At 48.4% G+C, this 23,518-nt stretch overlaps 2 protein-coding genes across 2 annotated transcripts in view; both read right to left on the bottom strand.

The window, feature by feature from the left end:
* Positions 1–8,836, bottom strand: part of PPEF2 (protein phosphatase with EF-hand domain 2) — a 41,060-nt gene extending 32,224 nt beyond the window's left edge. The window contains 4 exon segments of the mRNA XM_004703384.2: positions 152–327; positions 2,569–2,626; positions 3,702–3,829; positions 8,782–8,836. Of these exon segments, the coding sequence (XP_004703441.1) occupies positions 152–327; positions 2,569–2,626; positions 3,702–3,829; positions 8,782–8,836 (417 nt within the window).
* A 7,916-nt stretch (positions 8,837–16,752) lies between these two features.
* The window catches only part of NAAA (N-acylethanolamine acid amidase), a 39,586-nt gene continuing 32,820 nt past the window's right edge, over positions 16,753–23,518 (bottom strand). Inside the window, exons 7-12 of the mRNA XM_030888546.2 lie at positions 22,966–23,138; positions 22,754–22,816; positions 21,573–21,639; positions 21,154–21,182; positions 18,553–18,635; positions 16,753–17,690 (exon numbers count right to left, since the gene is read on the bottom strand). Coding sequence (XP_030744406.1) covers positions 18,554–18,635; positions 21,154–21,182; positions 21,573–21,639; positions 22,754–22,816; positions 22,966–23,138 — 414 coding nt within the window. The 3' untranslated portion in view covers positions 16,753–17,690; position 18,553. The remainder of the gene's footprint in view (positions 17,691–18,552; positions 18,636–21,153; positions 21,183–21,572; positions 21,640–22,753; positions 22,817–22,965; positions 23,139–23,518) is intronic.

Below are 23,518 nucleotides of genomic sequence, written 5' to 3'. Positions count from 1 at the left end.
TGGAGCTGGTGGAGGTGGGTATGAGCTGGTGGAGTTGGGTGTGGAGCTGCTGGAAGGATGATGTGGAACTGGAAGAGGTGTGACGTGAAGCTGCTGGAGGCATGACGTGGAGCTGGTGGTGACCCCCATCCCAGGTTCCAGGTGAGCTTACTTGTTTCCGTCTGAAAGCTTCCACGAGGGCTGTTGCATGGTCCGGAACAAGCGGGAAGGAGAGATGTGGCCCCGAGTAACTGTCCGTTACCTCTATGCACTCATAGTCACCGCATCTCTCCAGCCCAGGGTCCTCGCGGAATCTCTCTTCAGTGAACATGCGATCCAGGAAGTCCCCTACTCAGGATAGAAATGGTGGGAAAGTGTATGAGCCAGCACTGCAGTCCAATGGGCACTAAAGACCAGTAGCCCAGTGGACAGTAGTTGAAGAGGGATCTCCCAGCGTGGCGACAGGAAAGGCGAACAGAAGAGGAGAAATGATGACAGTGAGACTGGACAGGAAGAAAGTCGTTTGCTGTAGTGTCAGCAGAAACATCTGCTGGTTTCCACTCTACCTGTGTTTTAAAAGGTCAGCTTTTGTCAGACTTAGAAAGCATAGTCCAGGTCTACCAGTACCAAGAAAAGGAACAGCCATGCGATCAAGAAACAAACAACAACAGCATTGGCACTTGTAGTGTGCATAGTAGGTGCCTTTCAGTGCCCTTGGGGCAGCTTCTAACTGTCAGCCTCTGCGTCTCTAGCTTGACAGCTTTCCCCTAGAATGCAGGGCCTGGATCCACAGATGACCAGGCATGGCAGGCGGGCATGATGTTGAATGACCACTTGTGCGCCCACTCGAGCAGCCTTCGCCCAATAACCCTCAAATTAAGATGTAAAGACTCCATTCCCCTGGGCCTTCAAGGTAGGTTAATGAAGTTCATCATCTGCACTAGTTCCTATTTGGATTCATTTGCGGGCTAAGTAAATGTGATATACTGGGTCTCCCTCAGAGATATATTAAGAGCGCTGGTGGCATACTGGTTACATATTGGGCTGTTCACTGCAAGGTCAGTGGTTTGAAACCACCAGCCACTCTGAGGGAGAAAGGTCCTGTGTAGGGTGATTTCCCATTTCTTCCCCCTGGTCTTAGGGAAGGGAGAGGGTGAGAACCCTATCCTAACCGGCCTAATGGGTCTAAAGGGTGGGACTTCACCCTTAGTTAAAAGTTCTCATGGGAGCTGTGTGAACTTTTGTATTTAGCAAAATGACTTTGCTTCTTGGATCTGCTAAGATGTTTTGGAACAAACTATTTTGCTTAACCTTGACTTGCAAGGATGTGGCTGCAAAGTCCAGGTGTTTTTGTTGATGGACTTGGCTGTTATCCCAGAAGGAGCCAAGAAATGGGCTATAAAGGAAAACACAGCTTTTAATAAAGTGCCATTGCATACATTCACGCTTCAGAATGTTTCTTTGGTCCTCCTGAACCCTACTTGTCTATATTCTCTTTTTTCTCAAGACCACTCACCCAACTTCAGCTTTCTGTTAGGAACACGCCGGAGCTGGTCTCCGGCAGTCCTGTAAGGAGGTACAGCCTTGGACAGTCACAGGGGCAGTTCTTCTCTGCCCTATCGGGTCCCTATGAGTCACCATCGAGCCGATGGCAGTGAGAAAGGGAATGTTGAAATCCTACCCCTGGAATCTGTGAATGTGGCCTGGGTGGGATAGGGTCTTTGAAGACGCCTACAAGAGGTCATACTGGAGTGATGGTGGTTGCTAGGGGCGGTGGACTTGATCCTGACACATAGCAACCCCATGTGGCAGAGCACAACAACCCCCACAGGGCTTTCCCAGCTGGAATTGTATTGGGAACGACCCCCAGATCTTTCTCCCATCTACCTGCTGAGTTATTGGAACTTCACCAGGGCTCCTTCTACCGAGGTAGCACGGACCCTACTCTAATAGGAGCTGTGCTCTTTTTTTAAAAAAGGAGAAAAAAACCAAAACAGAGAGATGGACATAGTCTGAACGGCCATCTAAGACCCACCTACATGACGAGAACACCTGGGGATAGCAGACATTGGGAGGGAGGAGAACGGAGCTTCGCCCATACCCTTCTGAAGGAACATGGCCTGGCAGATTTGCTCATTGGGCCCTCCAGCCTTCTATAAACTTCTAACCTTGTCAATCACCCAGTCTGTGCACTTTGATGACAGCGGCCTGACAACACTAATAACCGTCCCAAATCAAAACCTGTCTGGTCGGAAGCAAACTGCCACATCTTTCTCCTGCGGAGCAACTGAGGGGCTCGAACCACAGACCTCCTCGGTTTGCAGCCCACCAGGCTTTACCACCATGTCCCCAGGGATGCCTGACCTTCCCTAAATCCCTTTCGCAGGTCCTCCCAGTTTCCTGCACTGATCAAACACTCCAACGCTTATTCCAAGACAACCCGGAGTAAACGTGCATGCTACCATTTGTGGATCAGCCTCTTTCTTCATTCTGTCCCTGAACGTACCTTCTTGCTCCCAGTACACTTCTCACACCTATATGACCCCAAGGCAAGACAAGAGGATGTCCCATTTGGCAGTTCGTACTCACTCTCTGTGTGGCACCTGGGGGTGAAGTGGTCCACGAGGTAGCTGAAGAAATCATGGAGCTGAGGAAGAACCCAAGAAGACAGCTTTAGAGATGAGTGCAAAGACCCAGGAGCGCTGGCACTTACTTCTAGCCCCACTCTAAGAACAAGTAGGTCTTATGACATGGCCCAAATCGATGCTCGCCCTCAGGAAGCGATCACTGAAGGTATGAGTACTATAGGAAATGTGGCGAAGAAACCAGACGGTGCCAGGGTATCAGAAAAAATAGCATCTGAGGTCTGAAAGGCTTGTATTCTAGCAATCTAAGTGAGGCATCAATGAAGTCTACATGGAAGAAGCACACCAGCCTGTGTGATCCAAGGATTGTAAATAATAAAATGCAAATCCAAAGGATGGACTGGTATCAGAGCTTAAATTCTGAATACCCAGTTTGCAGAAGGCTATGGATGACAGAGAAAGCCCAAAATCTATTTGCAGGGTCCAGGCGTGGGTTAAGCCTGTTGTGGATCCGCTCTGACCATAGTCTATGGATATGAATCACTTTGCTGTCAGACAGAGAGTCAATTATGGTAGAAATAGTTAAGTTAAAATCTTATCTTTTGACCCATTTAAAAGTTGTTTCCAGTTTTTAATATTTTCTGGTTTCCTTTCTATTGGATTTTTGCTGTGTTTTTTTTTTTCTTTTTTAACATTTTATTAGGGGCTCATACAACTGTTATCCCAAGCTGTGTTTTGTTTTGTCATTGTTGTTGCTTTGGGTTTGTTTCCTGCTTGTTTTTTTAATTTATTGTATATGAAAACCAGGAGAGCTAAATCTACAGAGACAGTAACTGGATTATTCCTTATCTAGGGCCCTGGCCAGAGAGCCTGGGAGAAAATGGAGAGCTAGCGACAACAAATACAAGAAGAAACTGACTGTGGTGATGATTGCACATCTCATCTTAAAATGATTGGATGATTAAATTATGTGATATGTGAAGGATATGCCAATAAGACTATTGGGGAGAGTTGGGGGTGGAAGACCCAGGAGCGCCCCACATCAGCGTCATCGGCGTCATTTCTGAGCCCCTGGGCCTGACTGCCAGGGCCTGGAAAGCACGGCTGGAAGCATCTCCATCCCACAGCCCATCCCACCTTGACCTGGTCTTGCTGTCCAGCATACTCGATGGACTGAAAGATGGTCCAGGTGCAGCGCCGCCTCATCTCCAGGCGGGCCATGTACCGCCGGTACCACCTCTGGATCAGTGCCGCTGCCTTGAAGGCTGTGACAGGGATGAGGAAGAAGCAAAGCCATGAGCTGAGCCACCCAAGACCTGCGGAGACGCAGGGGCTGGTCCTCTGAACTGTGCATTTCACAATAAAAGTCCAAGCACACGCGGTGGGGACCGCATGGGGAAAGCATGTCTGCAGGAAGAATGCGCCTTCTTGCTGCTCACAGTGCTTGGCCCCTACCTGCTCCCTACCCCACTTCACCCTTGTCTGATGGTTCTACAGGCAAGGCTGTGTGGTTGGAGGTTGCCTGGGATCCTCACTTACACATACGCATAGATGAAAGCTTTTGAATGGATGTCAACTGGAGAGATTTAAGGAGACAGCACTGTGAAGGATGGGATGTGCAGGGAGAGGGAGACCATTGTGACAAAAGACTAGTGGCCAAGAGACTTGGGGTCTAGGTCTAGAATAGCCCTGACTGCACAAGCTGTGGCTTCAGGCCAAGTGGCAGTGTTTGACCTCAATGTCCTCATCTGGAAAACACTCAAACTCACTGCCACAGAGTAGAACTGTCCCCGTGGGTTTCCCAGACTGTAATTCTTCACAGGAGTTAAATGCCAAGTCTTTGTGTGTGTGTGTGGGGGGGGGGAGGGTTGAACGGCTGATTTTGTGGTGAGCAGCCCAACATGTAAGCACGCCACCACCAGGGCCCATTCCTCCTTTGGAAAAGAAGCTACTAAATGACTGAAGAAAACAAAGAATAACAAATACACAAATGAATGTGCAGTATCATGTCAGGTGCTTACTGGGTCCCATTCTTGTGGTCCCCGGGTTCTCTACTTTCCTGGTGCGCTTCAAAAACTCCCCCCCACAATGAGTCAATTCGCACTCACAGTCCTGCTATGTACAACTGCGCGCAACGTTGCTAGGCCTTTGCCACCCTCACAGCAGTAGCTAGAGTTGAGCCTGTTGCTGCAGCCACTGTGCCAACCAGTCTCACTGAGGCTCTTCTGCTGTTCTCACAGGTTCTCTACCAACCTTCTCCAGAAATCATCCCTCCTGGTCCCATGTCCAAAGCAAGTGAGACAAAGTCTCTCCAGCTGCGCTTTTAAGGAGCATTCTCACGACAATATCTCAAGACATATCTGTTCCTGTATCATTCAGGATCAAGTGTAAGGTAATCTGCTTTGCAGCTCCCCGGGATTGTGCCAGCACCTGCCAGGGGCAGCATGTCCGCTTTGAGACACACTGCGCTAGGTCATTATAAACCAAGTGATCAACACCTGTCAAGAAAGCACATTTCAAGAACAAGATGCAGAGGCCTCCAGTGATCCAATGCCATCTCAGACAAACACAGCTGCCTCCCCGACAGCCAGGAGTCACCCCACCTGCTGCAAAGGACAAGGCAGCTGGGAGGTTCGGTGTAAACATCGCGCGCGCGCGCGCGCACACACACACACACACACACACACACACACACACCACCCCTAAGCTGATCAACAACCCTTGTGCTGACTGCTATAGAAGAAACACTGTACGAGTCCCTGATTTTACATGTGGGGGCATTTTGGTTGTAAGAAGTCCTTCCTCCTGCCCAAATCATCTCATACTGTATGAGATGTGAATTTCCCTCTATTCCTCGTTTCCAAGGAGAGGCGGGGGCACCAGCCAAGGAAGGGACTGAGCTGCAGAGGAAGCCAGTGGAGAGCCGGGCCCAAGGCAGCAAGCAGCCCCCTCAGCAGCAGACTTGCTTCTGAAGCCACCTGGTGACACAGGGACATAAGAAGGCTTGGTGGTTTGTCAGGCTCCCTCCGGTCCTGAATGGCATTGTTCTCTGAATAACCAATCACACCCAGGCAGGGGTCACCCAGTTCCTGGTGAGAATGCGCCTCTTACTTAAAAAAAAAAAAGCGGTTGGATCTGACACTGCTCATGAAAACCTTCAAAAAGATTCACTCATGCTGTGAATTCCCATTTTTGATCATCCGAGGAGAGGGATGGAGGGTGACTCAGATAAGAGGGGACAGCAGGGCTTTGGGCAGTCTCAGAATAAGACACATGTAACTGAAAAACAAAACAAAACAAAAAACTACCTGTCATATCTGATGTACCCTCATGGATACATCCCTTTCACAAGTACGGACTGGAGAAGGTCCAGCATACGAACACTTGCCTCCCATGCTTCCAGCTGCAATGCAGTGTGAGTGGAAATCAGAAATGCCCCCTGACCTTCAATACATATACACCTCTTTAAAAAGGTCTGTATACAATATAAAAATCTCAACAGCATCGGCCCTCATTTAGTGTATGTGTGTGTTGTTGTTTTACTTTTGTGGCCCATTAAAAAAATTAGAATAGATTCCTCACCCCAGTACCATTTTTTAAAAGTGATTTTAAATGTATGCTGACCAAATAGAAAGCTATCTGATTGGCAACAGCCCGCAGGAGAAAGCCCTCTCGGCCTCCCCGGATGGAGAAGGGTGGAGGATGGCATGTGCTTGGTCCTGGGTGTGGGTCCAGCCTGCAGGGACTCTGATGTCTGTCTGTGCAGGTGCTTCTGTTTCCCTCCCTGCTCCCCTGTGACACTCCCTAGCCCCTCGCCCTGGGCAACCAGCCAACAACAGCAATAATGAGCTTTAGAGGACCTCACGGTTGGAGAATAGTGGAGTCAGGATTTGAACCCCGTTCATCTGGCTCTTAACCATGTGTTGCCTAATACTGACCTTCTGTTTGATATGAAAAGCATTTCATGCAACCCTGAAGGGCTTCTCCATTTTCCGTTCAACAGCACTCCTCAGCCCATGCTATAATTGAGCCTTCACTGCCAGCTTGACATCGCTTCCACTGATGCTACCAGTGATGTTCATGTCATGAAATCTGATGCATATATTTAGTGGTCATTTATTTAATTTCTCATCAGCATTGAAAGTTGGTCATACTCTTGAACCACTTCTTTTGGCTCCTTCAATCTCACGTGCTCCTTATCTTTGCCCGACATCTCTGGCTGCATCATCTCAGCATTCTTCGCAGACCCGTGGTCCTCTATCTGATGCCTCAATGGCTAGAGTTCCTCATGGCTCTCTCCTAGGCTCTGGGCTCTGCTCTTCTTTACTCCCACCCAGACTGTCTCAGTCACCCCCATGGCTACAACAACCACCTACACTCAAATGTGCCTATCACCAGCCCAACCTCTCCTCTCCAATCGAGATCTGAACATGAAACTGCCCACTCTGCGCTTAGACATGTGAAAGCCGGGCATTGGGTAAGGATGACCGAAGAAGAGTAGATGCATGTGAATGGTGGTGCTGGAGAAAAATATCAAAAGTACCATGGACTCCTGAAAGGACAGACCAATCTGTCTTAGAAGAAGTACAGCCTGACTGTTCCGTAGAAGCGAGAATGGCAAGATTTCATCTCATGGACTTGGACGTGTTGTCAGGAGAGACCAGCCTTTGGAGAAAGACATGATGCTCAGTAAAGTGGAGGGCCAGTGAAAAAGAGGAAGACCCTCAAGAAGGATTGACACAGTGGTTGCAAGAATGGCCTCAAACAACAATTGCGAGGATTGTGCAAAACAAAACAAAACCGGGCAGTGTTCCATCCTATTGTATTCATAATGACTCGATGGCATCATCATCCGCTCAGATTTGCTAGTTAGGAACTTGAACGTCATTCTTCATGTGTCCTTCTCTCATAGTCCTATACATCTAACCAACTGGAGCCTGTCAATTCTGTTTCCTAAACTTTGTTCGCAGACACCCTCTTCTCTTCTGCTACCAACTCTGGATCCAGCCATTACTATCTCTTCTTGGATATCAGTAGCTACCTCTTCCTTTTGTTCTGACAACAAACTCTTCTAATCCCTTCTGCACAGCACCCGGTTGTTGGTGTTAGGGGCTGTCAAGTTGATGCTGACTCAGGTGACAGGGAAGAACTATCCCATAAGGTTCTCTTGACTAATTCTTACAAGAGCAAATCACCGGGTCACTTCTGCTGTGGAGCTGAACTGCCAGCATTTCAGTTAGCCAATGATCTCTTAATGATGGTTCCACCACGATCTTTTAAATATGTAAATCTTAGTAGAGAACTTCTTATTTTAAACTATTCATTGTTTCCTCTTTACTTGCCATTAGTATCAAGTTCAAATCCCACAAGTTACCTTTGTAACTTCATTTCATACTACCATTCATCTTATTCTGGTCAGGCCAACCAAATGGAGCCATTCCGTTTCATGAATTTCTCACTTCCTTCTTCCCCATGACCTTCACTGACTGGACTGCTCTTTCATTGCCCTTTGGCAAAGCTTAATTCATTTGCTTGTACATATATCCTTTGGGAAAACCCTGACTCCTTGAGTTCGTGTTAATTCTGTCAAGTATATCTTACTAGTTGAGCCCTGGTGGCATAGTGATTACATATTGGGCTGTAATCTTCAAGGCTGGCAGTTCGAAACCACCAGCAGTTCTGCGGGAAAAAGACGGGGCTTTCTACTCCTGTAAAGAGTTACAGTCTCAGTAACTCACAGGGGCAAATCTACCCAGTCCTAAAAGGTCTCTGCGAGTCAGTATGGAAGTAAGTGTAGTTTACTAAACCCTAAGATATTCAGCAAGAAGCCTTGGCACCATCTTGATGATGCATTAGGCTGCAAGATCAGCAGTTTGAAACTACTAGCAGTTCCTTGGGAGAGAGATAGGGCTTTCTGTTTCCATAAAGAGAGACATACCATCTCAGTAACTCACAGGGGCAGTTCTACCCGGTGCTATAGGGTCACTATGACTCAATGGTATTGACTCAATGGCAGTGAGTTTGGGTTTTTGGAAGATATTTAGCTGGGTGTCTTATGGTCACTTCACAAACAGAAGAAGCTAAATTTTCAGGGTTGGCTTGGTAAGAAATGGAGTGGATCTACCCCGAGGAGCACCAAGGACTCATCATCAAACCCTTGCTACCCAATGTCGGCCTTGGGCACCCATAGCTGGCCTGGGAGATGGGAAACACATACCATGTTCGGCATTCTGAAAAGCAAAGTGCTGTTGGGTGGAGGTGCCACTTCCCATAGCCCAAGTGCAGTGTGAGGCCAACAGCACTCACTCCGAATATCCACGGGAGGCTGGGCTGGTTGTCGACAAAGGAAATCTGGAAGAGGGAGATTCAGGCAGAGTATCAGTGCACCCTGACCAACTGATCTAGGAACTTTGTCTCCTCCCATATTACACCAAAAACAGAAGGGCAAGGTATCATGTGAGAGCACCCTCCCCACTTCTCCTTCAGTCTCCGGCACGAGGTGGCTACAGGTCTTAGGTTCATCAACTAATCTGACGCTATGACTTATTTTGAAACGACAACCACTTGGCTCAAATTTAAGAGAAGGCAAAAGTCGTGAGGAAGCCCTGGCAGCTGCTAACTGAAACGTCAGCCGATGAACTGGTGTATATTTGACCATGTGTATTGGCAACAACGGCAGCAGCAAACATTATTTTTAACGAGCTACTGGAGATAGAAACATGACACTGTAGAGTGAGCGAGTCAGAACTACCACGGACTAATAAACCATTTAAACAGTTGGGTAGCTAGAGCCAGGGACAGGGGGTGGTCCCTCCCACGCCAGCACAGGCCCGCTAGAGGAGGCTGGGAAGGGAACCAGGCGAGCACGAAAGACCTATGAGGAACCCTTCACTGAGCATGCTCCAATTCAAGTCCGGAGCCAGGTGGCAGGCACACCTGGGCGAGCCAAACTAGGCCCGGGCCCATGACCTCACCCAAGTGACTCAAAAGAGCCAGTGGACTCAACCAATACCATCATCCACGCCTCCCTCACCAGAGGTTTGAAAAACCCTGGCTGCAGGGAGGCCGCTCCTGGCCAGTGGCCAGTGGAGGGGGAGCCTCTCCCTCTCTGACTCTCTTCCGCTCCGCTCGCCTCGCCGCCCTCCGTGTGGGCGCGCTGTTCCACGAGGTTGCGCGTGTCCACTTGCCCACCCCAGCGCGGCTTGCCGGCTGCCTGGCACGCTTCCCCGAAACAGCACGTACCCTTTGGAGACAGTAAAACCTGACACTTCTCCCGTCCTTCATAAGAACCCACTGGGATTACAAAACAGGCTTCGGCATGAATTCTTTTTCAGCGGAGCCAAGAACCGAGGTATTTCCCACTGGAAAGCTTTGCAAAAACACCGCGAGGGGTGAAAGCAATGGAGTCTCTCCTGCCAGCACATCGGGCTGTACCAGAAGTCAGCGTCCATTACAGCGGGCCACCAAGGACCAACGGATGGCGCTCACCTAGTGCAGGAGGAGGGCGGGACTCCCAGTGGCCCCTATCACTGCACAGGTGTCCCTGATCACCGCCAGCCCGGGGCTCAGCATGGTTTCCCTGTTGTGGGCGGTCACTGCCACCCCGCCATAAGTTGGTCCTGGGTGGGAAATGTCATTAGATACATGCTTTGTGTTTGTTCTTGTCATGAAAAAAAGAGATGAAACGCCTTCGTAAACGCCATTCCCAGAACTGTCTTTAAATTCCTCCCTCCCCCCAAATAAAAAAAATACCTGAAATATTTAGAACTATAGGACTGACTAAATGTATGGTGGGCCATTGAAAACAATGAAAAAAGAACAAAGCCAATGTACATATAATTGTATGCAGATATCCCCCAAATAAATACCTTGCTAAACTGCTTTATCTGGGGGAGCCCAGTTGCTATGGAGTGACCCGCTGGGCTGCATTCCCCTTGCCAGCAGCAGCTCCTCAGGAGAAAGACGGGCTTTCTATTCCAGTAAACAGCTACAGTCTCGGGAACCAGGGGGTGGTGGGGGAGTGGGGAGGTGGGTGGGTGTCACTGTGAGTCAGCCTTGACTATGGCAGTGAGTTTGGTTTGGGTTTAATGCTTCTTCTGATCTCATGTATGTAATTTTAAAAGTCAGCATGTGTTTAAGAACCAAACAGTCTCACCAAACTATTAATAGGGATTACCTTTGGAGGGCAGGTGGGATGAGGGACTTCGGTTTTTAACATTACATAGCTTTTTTTATAACTTTTTTCCTAAGTAAGAATCACTGTTATATTTTCCAAACATCCCCATGTAAGAAAGGGGAATGTGTCTCTGATTAAATAAGCAGGATAGCTGGTTGTGGAAAGTCACGTCGAAAAATAAATAGGAAGGGAAGGAAGCATTTCTCAGAGAAGAAACGGAGAGACCAAACACATCAGCGGATCAGACGTGACAATGGGCTTGAGCTGGCCGAGGGTTTCGGAAGGAATCAGTGTTTATTGAGAATCCCATCAGCTCCGTCCTGTCAGGTAACAAGCACATCTACACCGCATAGGGTTGGACTGTGGTTGGGGGCTCAGTCAGCCCCCGACCCATGGCGACCTCAAGCACAACAGAGTGCAACAGCTCGAACCATTGTGATCTGTGGACTGACGTTCAGAAGTCAGACCTTCCTCCCTAGGCTGAAAGTTGGGCATCATAACAAGGCACAAGCTTGGGTGGCTGCACACAAGGTGTGGTGGCCGAGACCCAAACAAGGGTCTCCTGCCTGGAAGTGGAGAATTCTGTCACTGACCCACTTCTGCCTCCGTTGGGACTTGACTCAGCCTCATCCATACCTGACGTCACTGAAAAACACAATACAGGTGATTCTTTATCGACACCTAAGTGAACCCCAGAAATGCAAAGAAACCTGACTTTGCACGACTTGAACACACACACACACACACACACACACACACACACACACACACACACACGAGACTCTCCCTGGATGAGCTGATGAGATCACAAAGAACCTGTGTTCTGACCAATCCCCAAACCAAATTGCATTTATTTCCTGAATAAAACTGAAGTTCTCTGCCTTCCTGTCTCCCACATTCCTGCCCTTAAGGGTGGAAAGAAAGCTCTTACCTTCTATGGTGTATTTCACTGGGAAACAATGAGGCAGCTACACGGAGCCAAGAACCCCATCCTGTGTGCAGAAGTGCCTGTGGGATCGCCCGGGCTCATCAGATTTCCTCCAGACCCATGGTCTGGCCTGTCAGGAATACCTTCTCCTGAAGGCAGTGAGGACACCCAAGCCCTGGGGAAAGTTCCAGACTCCCCTTCACGAGCAGGTCCACGAGGGGCAGGTTGCATCATCTGGGCTGCCCCCTCCCACCCAAGCCCAACTCCAGAAGGTCCTTTCTTTCCCTGTGACGCTCGCCCCACCCCCAGTTCTCAATCTTTTCACTCTCTTGGATTAGGAAGCTGTTTCTCAAGCTGTGTCTGAGAAGCCTGAGCTCCTTAGCCAGAAATAGAACAGTGCTGACCAGACAGGCAGAGGGGCCTGCCTGGGAGCTCAGAGGCGACTCCAGAGCTCAGGGGCTTCCGCCAAAAGCTTCAGGGAGACCCAAGGCATTTCCCCAAGCGGCCACTGTCTTTTCTGTTTGCATGACCCATTTCAAGTATTCTGCCCCTGGGATTTGAGGGTCCCAATCACTTAGAAGGAGACCTGGTGGCATAATGGTCCCCAGAGAGAAAGAGGACTTTCTAGCCCTGTGGAGTTAGCTTCCGAAGCTCAGAGGGGCAGCTCTGTCCTGTCCTACAGGGTCACTGTGAGTTGGAATTGACTCAGTCACAGTTTGTTTAGTTTTGGTTTAGTCATTTAGAAACTCAGGTTTTTAACAATGGCATTTGAGAAAATACATCGGGGTGGAAGACACAAGGCTCAGGATTTGGGTGCAGGCAATAGGGCGTGGGGGGGCGTGTTAAAACAAAGCTGGGATCCTCAAGGACAAACGCAGAGGGGAAACTGCTTGTCCGCAAAAGGAGACAAACAACATTAAAACATACCAGCCTCTGCCTGCACAGGGCTGAGGATGGGGCTCCCCACTGCTGACCTGTAGCCGTGAGCCCTCCTTCATCAAGGCTGGAGGCTCCCCATCATATGACCTGTGGGTACCCCAACAAACATACACCCGCCTGGGAGTAGATACCATCAGCCCAGACCGGTATGGTTTCTAGAGAAAAGTCCAATGGGACAAAAATACACAATCAAAACTATAACAAAACACGCACAGATACCACCAGGAAAGTCAGCACACACAGCAAGTCTGAACTTGATAGTGGAATTAGAAGCAAATTATAAACTAAGTATGGCTAGAAGGATTAGAGAAGAGGAAATCAAAACATAGAACAAGACGCTACTTTTTAAAAGCTGCCAACAGATTTGCAATATTCCAAATAAAATATAAAAAGTATCATTTGTTTGGTATTAAAAACTCAATGCGTTTATTGATAATAATTTTGAACCAGAAAAGAAAAAAGCTTGAAATATATAAAAGGCGGCATTGTAAGAAAAATCGACCTTCTCTGTCTTCCTTTTCTCCCTAAATGCTGGAGGGACTGAGAACACAGAAGATACAATGAGAAGGTATAACACACGTATATTTGGTGTTCATCAAAAAACACATAAGACGATGTAGCAGAGCAATTCTTAGATGACAACTGAGCATTTTCAGAATTGAAATAAAGACAAAAATTTAGGGAGCCTTAGAGATTTGGGGAATACAAGTCCCAAGTAGACTAACAAAAAATCTGTCTCTAGAGACACTGCAAAGGACAAAGATCTTAACACCAACCAGAGATTTAGATTACTTAAATCACTTTCCTGCTTGAAAACCTTTGGCTTCCCCTGCGCGGTTAAAATGATAGTATTTTACCACCAAAGTTCGTGGTATGTTTTCAAGGAAAAAAGAGTGCACTACAATTAAAGAAAAGGAATTTAGAGGCTAAATTGCACTGCACTGTCTGGCACGCATAAGCTACTTTTGACATTTTACTTTAAAAGGACACTGGGTGGTGGATTTTTAACCAGTGCTATTGAACATAACCCAAGCACACAGGGATGTGTGCGGTGTGGTGGGGCAGGGGTGAGTGTGCCTTTGTAACACTGTGCCCCAGACATTCCGTTTTCTTTTGTTCCGGCGGCACACAAAACAAGAATCTCTGACTCAAACTCCTGCTTATGCCTTTAACCTTTTCTGACTTCATCTAAGGAGACGTGTCATTGAATAGATGTAGGACAAGCTCCTAGAAAGCAGTTTCTTCCCTTGTGACGCTCCTCCACTTGACAGAGCATGAGGTCCTTCTCCGGGGACAGGAAGGCCCCCAGGGAAATGGATGGACACAGCCACTACAACAGCGGGCTCAGGGAGGAACAATTGTGAGGCTGGCACAGGACTGGGCAGGGTTACGTTCGGACGTGCACCGCGTCGGCCCACGTGACTTTGCTTATTGGGTTGCCTGTCTCTGATTAACGTCTGAGAGAGCCACTTTCTCGGGACGGCTGTTCAGAACCACAAGACAGTAGGCATAAAACAGGAAGGAGAACAAAACGTTAAAAATCTCGAAAAACGTTTTTATTCTCTGTGACACTTCTCCAACCTCTTACCAACCACTATTATGAGACAAAGTTATTTAGCTTAATGTTGCTTATCAGAAGCATTCATTAAGCAGGCAGGTGGAAAAAGGTCCATCCTTTAAAAAACAAAACATTAAAGAAACATTTAAATGGGTCCAGTTGAGCAAAAAGCAGCCCTCCCTCAGCTATTTACAAGGATCTCTATCCCATAGTCCCTCCCACCTTCCCTCACGCACCAGAGAATTCCTGTCCCCGCCACAGTTTACATCAGCCCCGAGGCATTCCACTCAAACTTTCCTGAGGATGCATGAAATTATCCAGACTTAATTATTAATGACTGTCCCGAGGGTATATTAATGCAAGGCTTTGTCTCCCTCTGCCCGTCGCCTCTTGCTATTCATCTCTTCGATGCCTTCCTGTCCCCCCACCTACCCCCCACTCCTGCTCCCTACCTGGCTTATCTTCTCCGCCAAGTTCCATCCCTCGACCCTCACCCCTCTCCCGTTCCTTTCCAGTCTCTAAAGTTCTTTCAACGTTTTATAAAGACTGAAAATCCCCATTACATGGGAATAAATGTGCAAGGTTCCAGTCAAACCCCAGTTCTGTTTCTTTTTTTAAAACTTTTTTTGGGGGATAGGTGTATGTGAATTGCGTGAAGATTTAACACAGCAGATCTATTTTCTATTCAACAACTCATATGCATTTTGTTTCCTGGAGTTGGTTGCAATCTCTACAATGGAACCTTCCTATCCCACTGCCTTCTTGCTTCCTGTGTGCATGCCCCCTTGCCTGGCTCTTCTGAACTTAGTCCTGGGAAATGCTGCCCTTTTGACCTCAAATGACTGACTATCCCAAAGGGTACACACCTCCCCAGGTATTGTCCTCCTTCACACCTCTTTTTTGGCTGAAAATTGCACCGTGAGCACAAGCTCAGTTCCAGACCTGAAGGGTCACTAAGGTCTATAAGGGAACGTAATCTCAGAGCTTCTACCAATCTCTATCTGATCAGTATTTCTAGTCTTTTAAAAAAAGTTTGAGTTTTGCTTCACGTTTCTTCTACTCTCTCCAGGACCTTTTAATGTGCTTCCATTTTTTTCCAAGCTTTTGCTTTGACGTTTCCAGATGGACTTCTATCTCGCTTCAGTGAATGAGCTGAGGGGTGGTAGCATACCACTATACCACTATTATAAAGCCTACACTTGACCCCTGAGGTCATTTCCCTTTGAGTTATTCCAGCAGCTTAGGGAAGATCAAAGCAAAGGAAAATACAAGACAACACTCATTACCCATTTTACCAAATCTTAAAGTGAGCCCCCGCCAAAGCTTCACGGGGAAAGAGCCAGTATCTTTCACAAGGAAACCCAAGTCACCTTTTCAGTTTGTTCTTTTTATACTGCGGCTCGTCGGGAACTTCATTGTTACACAGTCACGTGGTACTTGCATGGACACACGCATGACGGACAGTGCAGAGCTAAAGCCTTCACCTGGAAGCGCTGCTGCAACCTATTCCGCAGCATCGCAGTGTGTGAGCCAACCGGCGCAGACCGGTCATGGCCAGGAATCGAACCCAGGCTTCCCGCATGGAAGATTCGGATTCCAGGACTGAACGCTCATACATATTTGCTACCTATCTGTGCTGTGTAACTGTGTGAGGATTGTCTTCGTCTACTTCAACCAAAACTGAACGCAGCCGACTGACTGCAGCAGCAGAGAGCAGGCTGCCTTCATTCAAGAGACATTGAAGCATGTCGAACCTTACCAGCGTGCCTGACTGCTTATCTGTTTCAGAAAATCATTGCCCAAACTGTTATTTGTGTGACCTGTAAGGGACTTACAGTTATTTTTAATGGACAATAACCTAATGCCTACTCCACCTTCTCACGCAGGGAGTTTGGGGATGTAATCAGCATCAACGGTTGTGGGGAGGCCCTCTATTTTCAGAAGTACACCCGTTCCCCACTCCTGGAATAGACTAGATTCCAAAGATTGGGTTGCTGTGTAAAGACTGGTATTATGCGAAGATGACAGATAGCTGTCCCAGATTGCAAAATGGAGGACTGTATCATTACAGAATTGCCAAATTACATCCGTACATAAGTGACAAACCACTGAGAATCACAGTCCAGTCCAACTGTCCATCACCTTTACCCTTACAGCCATTAGTCGGGCCTTGGAGCTCAGTGTTTGTTGCTGCCAGATATACAAGTATGTTGCTCAGACTTGCAGCGCAGTTGGACAGGCTTTCACTAGTGTGGCAAAAGTGCAATGTGGGACAAGGACATAGCTGATGGTCAGAAGTAAGTGTATAAAAGTCCCGAGAGCAAGAAAGCAAAGAGCCACTGGACTTCCTTGTTGTAAGATTCACACAGCACATACGCCTATGATGCAAAATGACACTATCTCCTTTGTCTTCTGACTCATGGTCTTATTTTTTTTTTAATCATTTGTAAGAAAGGAAACATTTTCTGATAGATGTGGTGGGACCTTTATCTATTTGCTTGGCAGAGGCTGCTTGTCTATCCTGCGTCTCTTATGTACATGCCGGCTGCTCCAGGCTTGCTTTCTACTCAGTCGCACAATAATGGCATAGGAAAGGAACTTGTAAACTTTATTTTTTCACGGTTATATCGTAACCCTTATTTTATTTTTTCTGTGGCAGAGGATGGGAATGTCATTGTTCTTCTTCTTCAGTGCTGTTGAGTCAGGTTGAAGAATATTGAAAGTCCCATGTTCTGCTGAAAGGACAAACAAGTCTGTCTTGCTAGAAGTAAGGCCAGATGCTCCTGAAAGGCAAGGTGGCAAGACTCCTTAGATACTCCGGACCCGTTGTCAGGAGAGGCCAGGCCCTGGGGAGGACATCAGGCTTGGGAAAGTGGAGGGGCAGGGAAAAAGTGAAGGGCTCTCAACGAGCTGGATCGCCACAGGGGCTCGAACCATGGGCTCAGGCATCGGAACAACGGTGAGGATGCTGCAGGACCGGGTGGAGGGCGGCTATGGGTCACAGCTGACTCGATGGCACCCAACAACGTCTCACATCCCTTCATTTCTTTCTTCTGTGGGAGAAGACGGGAGTGCTGCTGTTGGAGCCATTCAGGGCAGACCCTGTCTCAATCTATCGCAGCGAGGGTCCTTGTCTTTATCTCTGGCCCTCGGCTTCATCAAGCGAGATGTCCTTCTCTGGGGACTAGTCCCTCCTGATCAGTAAAAAGGGAGTGAGGAGTTTCACCATCCTTGCTTCTAGGGAGAATTCTGGCCACCAGTCTTCCAGGACAGCAGATGTGAATAGCAGGAATGTGTGAAGAGACCACGCAGGTAGCCTGCAACCTAACTGTGAGCAATAATGTCTTCTCCAGCACAGCTTAGCTCGTACCAAGCATCAGCAAAGCGGCTGGTTGGCATTCATCTAAAGAGAAACCGGGCTGAACAATCCTTCAAAGACCTGAAGCTTCTTCCATGGCTGCCCACCATTCTCTAGAGGCGATTCAGGGAAAAGCCCACTTCATCTTCCGACAGCATTTTTCCAAGCTGTGAAAGAAAGAATGGAAAGAGTAATTTCTGTAGCAAAAGCGATGTTAATATTAATGTCCAAAATAAAGTAAAACACCTTAAAGGTGAAAGATCTCTTGTATAAAAATTGCCTGTAATGGAAGAAGGAAGATATCACTCTGATTTAAACACTGATTTTTAACATTCCCCCTAATAAGGGTGCCAAACACCAGGTTGGGTTTGCCAACTCCAGTATGTGCTTCAGTAGGAGTGGGTGCCCTATCAGAAGGGGGTGCTGTCTGTAAGGTTTGGTTTCAGAGACAGCACAGCGGATCCCTGCTTTCTCCCCAAGTCCTTCCCCTCCTCTCTCAGCTCACTGGTGTCTGAAATAAATTCTAAACGTGTCCTTTGCCCAAATAACACCTAATCCCATGCTGCCCAGGGCCTGGGTCTCACCACTTAGTCGTTGACAACGCATAGCAGCACTATAGGACAGGGTAGAGCTGCCCCCTCTGAGTTTCCCAGATGGCAACTCCAGTGGAGCAGCTGGTGGTTTCAAACTGCTGACCCTGCAGTTAGCAGCCTGGGAACACAAAAATCTGACCAGGAGGTTTCCCCCATGTGAATGGAAGACTGCATTCAGTCCGCAGCTTTAACAAGAGGAAGGGAACTGAACGATGCGTTCTCCCACAAGCATTTCAGGGCAAAATGCCTAGCCATGACAATCAGCCTGCACAAATGACAGCCTACGCCATATGCCACGTGTCTATCAGAGGGGCAAGATGCACGAAGAAATCTGAAAGCTGTGACTATCCCCCTCCATCCCACCCACTGCCCCCAAAGAGTAACCGCCTGTCGTGAATCAGTGGTGACAGCGGTGGGTTCGTTACTGCGGACTTACGTTAGTCAGATTTCCTGAATCTGATCTTCGTCATGTACTTGTCTGGGTAGGCGGCACTCATGACTGTAGTATACACTGTGTTGCTGAAAAGAATGAGAGGAGTTTGTGCACACTTTCGCCTCGCTAACATTCCAGCAAGAGGAACATCATACCAAGACCCTCCCTAACACTTGGGACCTCATGCTAGAGAGAGACCAAGCCCAGACATTTAAAATGTATAAATCAAGTTATGGGTCTAATGACTGCTTTCTGTTATCTGATGACGATGTGGAAAGGGAGGTAGAATTCGTCGTTTTCAGACCCCTTGGCGCTGTGCACTGTGACAGCGAGGGAGGGTCCTCCCTGGCTCTGAGCCCTGGCTGCCCCTTGCTCTTCTTGGCTGGCCCTGTCCTACCCGACACAGGGCGATAGTGTATGTATGTAGGTCAACACCTCAGGCACAAGTCCAACAGTGCCCATCAGGCACAGGATGCCCATGAGGGCTGTCACCACACAGGAGAACACTGCCCCAGAAAGAGGGCTGCATACGCCCCAGTGATGGGCTTGCATCCACGCTGACAAACCCAGGTCCTCCACTCTTGGGCTCCGTATGCAACGGGGCACAGAGCGAAGACAGCCAGAGCAGAGTGCAGCCCTCTAACGCTCAGGGATCAAGGTAGGCTCCCCTCTTTCCCAGCCTGCCCGATGAGTGGGCCAGTTCCATTTCGTCAGCAGTCTGTGCTGCATGAGACACAAATAACTTGCGTGCACTACACACGCACCTGTGTACAGACACACCAAGGTCCACCCCTCACTGCTGCTGTCTCTTACAAATTGTCTAGGGCACTCGTTCTCAACCTTCCTCAGGCCGCAACCCTTTCATACAGTTCCTCATGTGGTGGCGACCCCCAACCATAAAATTATTTTTGTTGCTACTTCCTAACTGCAATTTTGCTACTGTTAGGAATTTGGCGACCTCCATGAAAGGGTCATTTGACCCCCACAGGTTGAGAGCCGCTGGTCTAGGGGACCAGTTGGGACATATCATTTCTGCTCAAAGCAAATCTGTAGAGCTGGGTTGTGGCCCAAGACAACTGTGCATCCTACACCGAGCTCACATCCAAGAGTCCTGCAGTCTCCCCAAGCAGGACCCCAGAGCTTGTTTCCCTTATTTCGTCTTTGTCCATCTCCGCTTTAGTATTTTCTGGTGGCCCTGTGAGTGAGGTGAGGTGGAGGGGGGGCTGCTAACTGCAGGGTCAGCGACTCAACTCCATCAGCCTCTCCAAGGGCGAAGATGAGGCTGCTTGCTCTTGTAAAGGTTTCCAGGCTAGGAAACCCTACGTTGTTGCTTTGCGTGGAATGGGCTCGGTGGCCATGGGTTTGGTTTGGGTCTCACAGTCCTGGAGGAACGTGGGATTCCACGGCCAGTGAGTGTGAGTTTGTAAAGCACCACAGGAGGGCAGCACAGGGATCGTCGTTCGAGTGTGAGTTTGTAAAGCACCACAGGAGGGCAGCACAGGGATCGTCGTTCGAGTGTGAGTTTGTAAAGCACCACAGGAGGGCAGCACAGGGATCGTCGTTCGAGTGTGAGTTTGTAAAGCACCACAGGAGGGCAGCACAGGGATCGTCGTTCGAGTGTGAGTTTGTAAAGCACCACAGGAGGGCAGCACAGGGATCGTCGTTCAGGTTCAGACACCTCACACCCGAATCACAAACAAACGCCCTGCCATCGAGTCAGTTCCTACTCACAATGACCTTACTTAGTCACCACCAAGTCGATTCCAACATCAAGCGTGCCACACAGCCCTATGTGTGAAATGGCCATGGCAGAAGTATTTACACCACAGAAACTGGCAAATGCTACCAATTGTATTAGGTGTTGGTTTGTTTTTAGAGTTAAGCTGAGAACATCACTGCTCTCTTCCTTCCGGCTACCCTCAGTTCTACTTAAGGTATAGACTCGAGTATAAGCCGTTTCCCAGCACATTTTTCATGCAGTTTCTGTGGTAAAATTAGGTGCCGCGGCTGATATTCGGGTTGGCTTATACTCAAGTATATGGTACCTGTGGTTTTCTTCACAGGACTGACTGCTCCCTGATTTATGATCTACAAGGGGGCTCAAAAAACCTTGTGGGAAATGGGATTAAAAGGTAATGCTTTCTGAAGCCTCTCAAATGTGTTCACCTGTTGTCATGCGCACTTCACTGGTGGTCCCCAACAGCAAATATAAAAGCCACCACGGTGGAGTCAATTCTGACTCACAGCGACCCTACAGGACAGAACACAACTGCCTCTTGGGATTTCCAAGGCTGTACATCTTTTTTTTTTTTTTCCTCATTGCTTAGGAGCTGTACTTCTTTACAGGAGCAGAGAGCCTCCTCTTTCTCCTGCAGAGCAGGTGGTGGGTTCAAACTCCTGACCTTGCCGTTAGCAGCCCAACATGAAACCCACTGTGCCACCAGTGTGAGCTGGAACCTGCTTTTGGTCACTGCTGTAAGACACAGCACCTAGAGCGCCTGGTCAGTGGAAACCCTCGGTCATCCTGGGCAAGAGAGTGTGCCTGTGACGCAGCCACTAGTCTGGGGGCTTATGAATATGGCTCTGCTTAACGCGCTCACTTACTTGTTTATAATCGGCTCTATTGACAAAATCTGCACAGAAAAGAAATCAAATTACAGGGATTATGAAAAGCTAAAAGAAATGCATGTCAAATATCTATCAGAAGATTATATATCCACATAACAAACACTTCAGTGACTCTTGGGGTGGGAGAATTACAAGCTGTTTTTTTGTTTTGTTTTTTTAAGATCAGAACAAAAACAAACAGGTGAGATGGATTCTTGGACTCACACATACACGGGTTCAGAAAAATTTCCCATTTTCTCCTCTCCGCTAATGTTTTCAGTGGGATAAACAGTTACTCTAACATTTTCATCTATCACATTTGTTTTCCAGAGAAGTATTATAAGAATAATAATTACTATTATTGTTAAGGACATCTAACACCCTTCATAAGAGCTGGATGTGGCAACACAAGTTACCTGGAACAGTGTCTCCAGACTGAGGTCCGCCTGGCCGGTGGCATTAAGGGCTTTGATGGCAGGTAGTCTGTAAGGACAGAGGCCAAAAGTCACTTAGAACTTCAGCAATCCCCAAATCCCATTCAACCTCTATGAGGAAGGCCCAACACAAGGTATACCCTCCTATTCCCGCCCCGAAACCGTGTTTCCGACCCCAAGTATGTGTCCTGCCAAGACCCAGCCCATCATGGTGTTGCCCACTCCACAGCCAGGCCCCTGACTCCATCTCTCAAGGGAGCCATGGGGAGAAGGGAAAACCAAGAAGCCAAACTCGCTGCCTTCGAGTCCTTTGGGACTCCTAGGGACCCTGTAGCACAGGGCGGAACTGGCCCTGTGCGTGTGTGAGACAAACTCTACAGGAGCAGAGAGCCCTGCCTTTCTCCTGTGGAGCCCTGGTGGTTTTGAGCTGCCGGCCTCGAGGTTAACAGCCCAGTGCACAACCATGACGGGAGAAGGGAGGTCGGCAAAAATGTGTCGCAGCAGAAGGAAGCTCCCGCCACGCTTCTAAGACAGTGAAGAGGAGGCGCTGACTTCTAATTCTAGTCTTGCTGGTTTTGCCCTTGAGTTGATTCTGACTCATAGCCACGCCCCGCGTCACGGGAGAAGTGCTTCCGGGGCTTGCCCGGCAGTCGTTGTCACAGAGCCCATCGTCAGGCTTTTCTTCCGGAGGCGCTTCAGTAGGTGGTGCAAACCACCTCCACCGCCGGACTTCCTTAACTTTTAAGGAAGGTTTGCAAAATCAGATTTTGCAGAGTTTTCAAAATCAGAAGGGACCAACCTTGAAACCCCTTATTTGTTTCTTTAAGAAACAAAGGTTTACCTTCCAAACCAAGCCCTACTCAGAAGCCCACGAGTCTGCTCCGGTCTCTTCCTTTTACAGATGGGTGAAGGGAGCCCACGGAGGTCAGCCCGTGAGCCTCTGGCAGGGCTGGCGTTAGGACCTAGGCTTCCTGACTCTGACACCAGGGCTAGCCTCATTGCCACAATACCAAAAGGTTGCCAAGGAAACTCTCCCCAGCGTGCTCCACTACCTTCCGGCTAAGCACCGGGGAGGGAGCCCAGGTACATTCTCTGGGAGGGAATAGGAGGGGCACCTGCTCCTGACTAGAACACACTGCAAATGAGAATGAGTAGCGGTCTACCTGCGGTCATCTTCCTTAGGCACGCGCTTCCAGTGGTCATAGTTTGTCTCCACTAGGAACCACCTACAAAAGAACACAGCTTTCCTCAGCCGAGGTCACGTAAGGTAGAGATACAAGGGAAGAAACATACAGAAATAGAATTACCTCCGGCCTCACCAATCAAAATATACATATTATTTGATATAAATGCCAGAGCCTTCAAGTCTACTTACAATCCTTTCAAAGGCTCTAGTGGCCAAATGTCCTCTGGGCCTTTTCTGTTCCTCGTGATGACCACACCCTCCCGGGGGGACATGCCACCAACGATGTAATAAACATTAGCAATAAGGGGAGTGCTGGCCAAATTGAAAACCGCCGCTTCAAAGGTTTCCGACTCACTCAGGGTCTGAACAAAAGGATAAACATGCATGATCAGTCCACAGCAACAACGGGCAAATGGTCCAGAGAACATTCTCCTGAGACATCACGGCAGGAATACACCTGCAGAGTTGGATTATATGAAGGTAACAACGGGACTGGAGGAAGGCTTATGAAAGACCTACACTATCAGACGAGGCAACCTTGCTTGCTGAGAGTGAGGAGGGCTTGAGGCACTTGCTGAGGAAGATCAAGGATGCAGCCTTCAGTATGGATGACGGTTCCAAGTAAAGAAGACTAAAACCTTCACCCCTGGGCTAATAGACATCATCGTGATACGTGGCGAAAAGGTCGAGGATTTCATCCGCAATCAAAGCTCCCTGGAAGGAGCAGTGGAGCGATGAAAGG

This window comes from Echinops telfairi, unplaced genomic scaffold, assembly GCF_000313985.2.
Source record: "Echinops telfairi isolate 266 unplaced genomic scaffold, ASM31398v2 ScPeMD7_7468;HRSCAF=8506_0, whole genome shotgun sequence".
Lineage (NCBI taxonomy): Eukaryota > Metazoa > Chordata > Mammalia > Afrosoricida > Tenrecidae > Echinops > Echinops telfairi.
This window is presented reverse-complemented; position numbering and strand designations above follow the sequence as displayed.